At 36.3% G+C, this 6,977-nt stretch overlaps 1 protein-coding gene across 2 annotated transcripts; it reads right to left on the reverse strand.

The window, feature by feature from the left end:
* Positions 1-1,408: 1,408 nt before the first annotated feature.
* LOC112011754 (uncharacterized protein At2g39910) lies at positions 1,409-6,085 on the reverse strand. Of its 2 annotated transcripts, XM_024044091.2 has the most exons (9): positions 6,017-6,085; positions 5,422-5,944; positions 5,041-5,127; positions 4,635-4,825; positions 3,882-4,077; positions 3,157-3,221; positions 2,115-2,216; positions 1,915-2,014; positions 1,409-1,573 (listed from the first exon to the last, which is right to left on the reverse strand). In XM_024044091.2, exons 1-9 carry the CDS (start codon positions 6,046-6,048, stop codon positions 1,562-1,564), a joined length of 1,308 nt encoding a protein of 435 aa, XP_023899859.2. In that variant the 5' UTR covers positions 6,049-6,085; the 3' UTR covers positions 1,409-1,561. The 2 variants fall into 2 exon arrangements, with proteins under 2 accessions (XP_023899859.2, XP_065636022.1); XM_065779950.1 differs by lacking the exons at positions 1,409-1,573; positions 1,915-2,014 and having other exon boundaries at positions 3,145-3,221.
* Between the last annotated feature and the right edge of the window lie 892 nt (positions 6,086-6,977).

Raw genomic sequence — 6,977 nt, forward strand, 5'->3', positions numbered from 1 at the left:
ATGCATGGATTTATTTATATATTTGGTATTGGTGGGTTGGATTGGACTTCCAATTTTATCACGACCCTGATGCAAAAGGTCCGAAGTCCGAACCCGATATTTGACAGGAAAAAAGAGTAATTCACACAAGATACTCTCATACTATAAGAAGTTTAATTTATTTATTGCCTTAACTGCATGTCTGCATTACTAGTTGTTCTCTACAAAGAGAAAAGCACAAAGACAAGCTGGTTGATAAGAATGGAAGAAAAAATAATCAAGAAGTACATAGGCGTCAATTGTCATGATATAAGATAGAAATTAAAGAAGTTAGTTAACGAGCGTCTTCATGTCTTGCGGTATTTGATAACAAAATATATAATGCAATTTGCTGTAGTAATCTTTTTAAGCTTTTATGGTACACACTTGTTACTCTTTTATCTCGATCACATACAAAAGTAACGATACTTTGGTATATTTAATGCAACATTAATGGGTGTATGTTAACAAATGGCAAAAAAGAAAATAGAAATATTAGTTACTAGGTATTTTGGCATTTTACATAACATAAAAATATTTTATGTCATGCATGTGGCATGAGCCAACACATTGCTTTTTATAAAAGTTCATCTAACTTCTAGTATTCTTATTTTATATAGTGACTCAAAAGGGGGTCTTACAATCTATGGAATCCCACATCGCATAGGGAAGCACATAGAAATATGCTTATAAGGAGTGACATTCCTTTAATGTGTAAAGGCATTTTTCCCTACTACTGTGTACTTTGAAGGAGAACAAAATCATGAGAGACATAGGCCCCAAAGCAGACAATATCTGCAATAGGATTCTTGTTGTCATTAATGTAATGTAAGGAAAAGTTTCACGGAACATCAACCACAAAGCACGAACCATAAAATTTTTTATTTTTATTTTTATTTTTAATTTTAAGTTTCCATCTCCTTCCTTTTTTCCCTTGCAAAGTTTCATATTTTTTAATAATCCATTTAGATTGAGGAGGAGAGAAAGGGAGTAGAGTAGAGTTGGCCAAAAATTAGACTCTCTTGCTCCCCCTCTCTCCCCCTCAATCCAAACAAATCTTAAAGATCAAGTTGCTGAGTGTTTCATGAAATGTTGTACCTGTATTTTTCAATGTATTTGGGATCCTATGTTACTTCCGGCCACACGTTAAATCGCTGTCAGCAGAGGAAGTGAAACATGAGAGTCACCACTAGATTACTTGGCGGAGTGGGGTTTCTAGTTTTTACGATCAGATTTGTGGGTTTGTATCGCCTCGCAGTTTGCCCAGTCTGTTTGAGTATCATCTTGTATTTCTTTAATTGGCTGTACTCATGCTATTTGTGTCTTCTTGTTTTGTTTCTGCTTTAGTAATACATGTAAAATGTACAAGGGCATACGTTTGAGATATGTCTAAGACCAATTAAAATATCGCAAGTTATATTAATGCTTACAATTACATGTACATGGTTCCCAAAATGATCTATTTACATCAATTGCACATAAATATTCCAATGAACATTGACAAGAATTCATTTCGTAGGACTCAAGATTCCTTTCCATATGATCATTGAACGACCTGCATCACATTTTCACAGATTAATTAGACAGAAAATAGTAGATAAGGTATTAAAATTGGACATAGGTGCAGCATGACAAAAAAGTACTAGAAAGATTGGAAGGAAATGGAACTCAAAGAGCTTGCTACATCCCCACCCACTCACACACATACACACAAAGCTGCATAGGTGCAACTTGAATAGCTTGTTTTCCAAATATCACTGACAACCAGACATTTGGATCAAGTAACTCACGAAATGGAATGGCAAGCTCAGTAAGTTCTCAATAGCTTTGAACCCTGTGATGACAACTGCACTGCAATTGTCACAAATGTGCAGTAATAAAGAGCACGGTTTTTACCGTTGCTGCGCCTCTTCCACTTAAAGATGACCCAAGATTTGCCAAGTTTGGATCGTCCTTGTGCTTGCCCCAGGCTGCTTCAAATTGCATACCTTTGCATCTAGGGGTTCAGGAAGAATGATAAAAGAACAAATCAAAGATCAAGGAAGAAATTATGTAAAACTCCTCTATTATCATGGAAATCATAAAACAACCCTTACTGCTGGAGTAAGATCAGTATCTGAAGAATATGCATTCTAACTTCTTCACGAGCCCTTTTCATTGCAGCCTCTTTATACAAAATCGTGAGTTCGTCAACCAACCTGACACCAAATTTGCAGAATTGTGAACACGTCATAAAATCCAGAAACCAATCTCTCTCAAGATTCAATTCCCTTTGCCAATAAACCCTGATTACACCATAATCTATACTTATTCAGGAAAAAAATATATATCAAACTAAAACCCACATACATACCCTTAAACACTTCCACAATCCCAAGCCTTTAAACCACAACTTTTCAGACTCCAAAATGCCCTACATAAGCAAGCGTAGGCTGGTATCCAAACCTATTGTATGCCAGGAAGGTTTTGAAGCAGAACTGAAGTATGAGACTTAAAAGTATACTTCCTATTCAAGGTCAAAGCAACTAAGGCCACATTTGGAAGGAAGTTCACAATGGACTAACTTCTAATGGTCACTTACAGGACCATTAACTGCCATCTAGAAACGATTGTTGACTTTAGTGCCTTCCTAAACATCCTTAAGGGGAAAATCAGTCATTAAACGCCACATTCTTTACTTGTACAAATAATGGGTTGGAAGAAAGAAAAAACACAAAATTTTGAATTTTGAAGGACCAGTGCAATGACATGAGATTGAACAAACAATCACTTATTAAGTTATAAAAACAACAAAGCAGTAGTGAGCATCCCACAGAAGTGCAATTAAAAATCGTATTTATGGCATTTGAAATGTCTTCTTTTTTTTTCTTTTTCTTTTTTTTTCTTCTTCTTTTGCTGGATTGTTTGAAATGAATTAAGTTCCTTTCATAAGGCAAGTTTCATTCTTATTCTAAACACTTGTTCAGTAAAATCAAGCAAAGATCTCAAAATCATCAGCTCCTTCTATTTGCTATTATAGTGTTTTGTACAGTCAAATGCATGCAAGATAATAGAAGGAATGATGTTCCAGGGCACTTCAAAATGCTGCCTTACTGAAAAAACTATCAGATGATAAAGCATAATTACCTAGTAATTTACCTTCCAACATATGGTGTGTTCCTTATCCACGTTAACTTTAAAATAGTCTGGATCCGTTCCAGAACCTGCACATAATTAAAGAATTATAGAAATAGACAAATAGTATATTTGTTACTACATCAAACAAAAATCAGCTACAGAAATAGCGCTGAGTTTGCCCTATACTTATTTGTAATGAGGAAAGCGCAAAGAGGGCAATGGATAATTACATGTTTAATTAGGTTATGCAAGAAATGCCTGGATTGTTACTGGTAGTGTTGAAAAGAACTTACAAAAGGACCTTTGTTCCACGAAACATATTTATCTTATTAAAGACAAGTATGATGCAAAGCTTACTTATAATTTTTTTTTTTTTTAAGTGTGATGCAATGCATATAGTATCTGAGATGCTGAAGGTCAAATGACAACTACAAACTGAGAAAACAGAGGGAAAAAAGAAACTTTTGCTAGGTAGTTAATCACTAGGCTATTGCAAAGTCAAGTTCATTTTTTAATATGATATACTATCTCTTCCTATAGTAAGACGGAGAATGAAACATAAACCTGAGAATTTCTATCTCCATAATTTATGCAGTAAATGTATACATTAAAAATGGTCAAAATGCTACCTAGCAGAGGTGGCAAAACCTCATAATTGTGTTTCAGGAAAGAAAGGATTCCCAAAGCCATCTTCAAGCAAACACACTGGAATCAGTAAGTGTCAAAAGAAAAGAAATTATTCTCACCAGTAGAACAGTCTCATCATCATCAGCATGCATCCACTTAAGAATAAGGGGAAATATACGCCTAAAATGTGCTAATAACACAAGGCCAACAGCACTCAAAAGTGGCTCGATATATTTGAGCCATGCAACACGGCGCTCCTTGTCCCTTGGTTGCCGCTCCAAGTGACTTAACATCTCATTTAACATCCTTTCAAACCTAACAACAAATACATGATAATGAGCAAACACAAATTTCCATAAGTTCCAATATATGATAATAAGTACACTCTAATTAATCAATAATCCAATTCTCTCCTCACTACAAGAGTTGCAACAGAAACCAACCAACCCGTTGTGGTAGAGCACAATATGCCCCCTCTAACTACCAAAACGACCTTAACTCTCTCTCTCCCTCCCTCAAGAAAACATCATGCCTTCTCTCTCTTTGTTCTTCACTCTCACTCTCACTCTCACTCTCTCCCTCTCCTCCTCCTCCAACTAACAACCTCACTCTCCACCACACTCAGAGTCACATACTCCACTGCCACTGCCACTGCCACTGCCACCACCACATACTCCACCAAATTTCCATAAACATCCAATATATGATAATAAGCACACGCTAATTAATCAATAGTCCATTTCCAAATCCTTTATCAGAAACATAGCAATGATCTTAGTTGCATAAATAACATTCTTTCCATTTCAAAAGAAACCTACAAAAGCACAAAAACAATTGTCGATAACTAAAAGAAAACAGACAAACAAACATACCATGGGCTACGGGGATTGCCGCTCTGGATACAAGTTACAAGAAGTGTTGACATCTCAACTACATGGTGCCATATCTCATCACTAGAAGCAATATTCTGGCAGCACGCATCAAGAATCACATCTCCATACGAACCAAGCTCAACAGCATTGACATTTTTTGCAAGATGTATAAAGCTAATCATGCCCTGCACCTGAAAAATGAGAAGAGAAAATCAACTTTTAAAACACAGGATTGAAACACGCTTGAAGATTGAAATTGTAAATTCTATAATCCAAAAACAAAATAAAAAACTTCTACTTTGAGCTCAAGCTTTTATGGCAATTCAAGAATGATTAAAATTTATAACTAGCAATTTGCAAGTAAATTAATGTAAAAGGGGGACCAAACCCAAATTCAATCTCATACTTTCACATCCGGCGACCAATGATCAAGAGCAGTCAACGCACAAGGAATCACCAAAGCGCACAATTTTCCCAAATGAGGATAATCAACCTATCAAAAACAAAAGACGATTTTAAACAAGCCCACATGGCTACAAAAGCATAATAAAATACTTAGATACAATTCCTTAAGTATTGTAGTTCCCAATTGAATGCAACCACATAGTTGTATTGACCAATATAGTAAAAAATAAAAATGGTGTTATTTTTCCCAAGCATAATTAAATTCAACAATGCAATTCATTGATCAATACAATCGCACTGTTTAATTTAATTGGGAATTGGGAACCTAAGCTATGTAAAAAACCAAAATCTTTGAAGTTCAAAAAATTCACAAAGCACAAACCTGAGTGGCAAACCACCTAAACTGATAAGCAGCCACAATGGCAAACCGAACTGGAACTCTAGCCGAAGCAGCTGAGACCTCATCGCCACCTTCGTCTGACTTATCGATCGAGCTCTCCTCAATCCTCTCCTTCAACAATGGCATCACCTCAGGCATCAATTCCACCACCAACCTCTGCTCTTCGGGCACCGAACCACAATCCAATCCCAACTCTGCAATCCTCTTCGCGTTTCGCTCTCCGAAAGCGACGCAATAAGCTTTGGAGAGCTCGCGAAAGGCCGAGTTCGCTGAGGTAGAGAGGTTTTCGGGAATCCATGAGAGAAGGTCGTGAGTCGAGGAGTGAGAGGAGGATAGCAGCGCGCAAGCTAAGGCGAAATCTTTGATGGAAGCGTCGACGTTAGGGTTTGGCGGTGAGGCTTTGTGTGGGAGAAGAGGCTCGATTAGGGCTTTGACGGAGATTTGGGAACCCTCTGGTGAATCGTAGTTGGTTTTGGCGAGAGATTCCGCTATTGGCTCCGATAACCTTTGAAAAAGTTTTACAGAGAAACACTGTTAGAGAATGAAATTTGAGAGAGAAATGAGAGAGAGAACTTACTGAATGAGAAGGTCAGTGAATGAGTTCGACATTTTCGACTCTCTCTCAGTTCGGCTTCTCTGAGATCTTCGTCCATATAACAGAACGGACGTACTAAAACGACACGTCGTATAGTTTTAAGACTATACGATTCGTCGTAAAGCATTACCATATTATTATTATTTTTTTTTTTAAGAAACAATCACACACACAAAGGAGAGAAAAATGAGTTCTAACACAAGACACATCACAACTCCACTCTAAAGTCATGGTTATCATATTATATTTGGGTCTTCACTTTTTTATTTCATCTTTCACTTTCCAATGGAATTTACCTTGAGTCCTTGAGTTGAAACTTGAACCTTTGAAGCTCGTAAGTCTTTCACGGTTCTTTGCTTGAAATTGAATTATAAGGCAATTCCAAATCTAAAAAAGTTTAGAGAATTAACAATGATTTCTTGGGAAAACTCAATTGGAAAGATTGATTACAAATTTGATTGCATTCTTAGACTTTAGTTTCCCCTAACATGCATCCTTATTTGCACATGACTCATTCCTTGATTCCCAACTGCATGGCAGGAAGCAACATACAACTTAGGAACTGTCAATTTGTGAATTTATGTTAAGATGTAGAAAATGGTTTATCGTGCTCTCACGCAAACTATGAGTACCAACTACACCCATGAAAATTGAAACAAAGAACTATAAGATTTTGTATGATATTTTGTGTGGATATGGCAAATGGTCGTGTCAGATCAAGTCAATCGTGTTGTAAGTAAAACGAGTCACATTAGGCATTGGATCAATCAGATTGAGGGTCGGATCAGATCAATCCGTATTTTTCACATAGAAAAAACAAATAAATGCCTAATTTTAAAAAAGAATGAAACAAATTAATTAAGGAAATGAATTGCACCTAAAATCTTTCTTTTTTCATTAAGTGAACACCTATTATTATTAGACTATTTGTGCTATTATTAGA

This window comes from Quercus suber, unplaced genomic scaffold (genome assembly GCF_002906115.3).
Source record: "Quercus suber isolate HL8 unplaced genomic scaffold, Cork oak 2.0 scaffold_221, whole genome shotgun sequence".
NCBI classification, from domain to species: Eukaryota; Viridiplantae; Streptophyta; class Magnoliopsida; order Fagales; family Fagaceae; genus Quercus; species Quercus suber.

Coding starts and splice junctions, on each gene's coding strand:
- LOC112011754 (XM_024044091.2), bottom strand. CDS start 6,048: ATGTCGAACTCATTCACTGACCTTCTCATTCA. Junction 4,078..4,634: donor GGCAATCCCCGTAGCCCATG/GTATGTTTGTTT, acceptor ATTTGTTGTTAG/GTTTGAAAGGATGTTAAATG. Junction 2,217..3,156: donor AACACACCATATGTTGGAAG/GTAAATTACTAG, acceptor ATTTGGTGTCAG/GTTGGTTGACGAACTCACGA.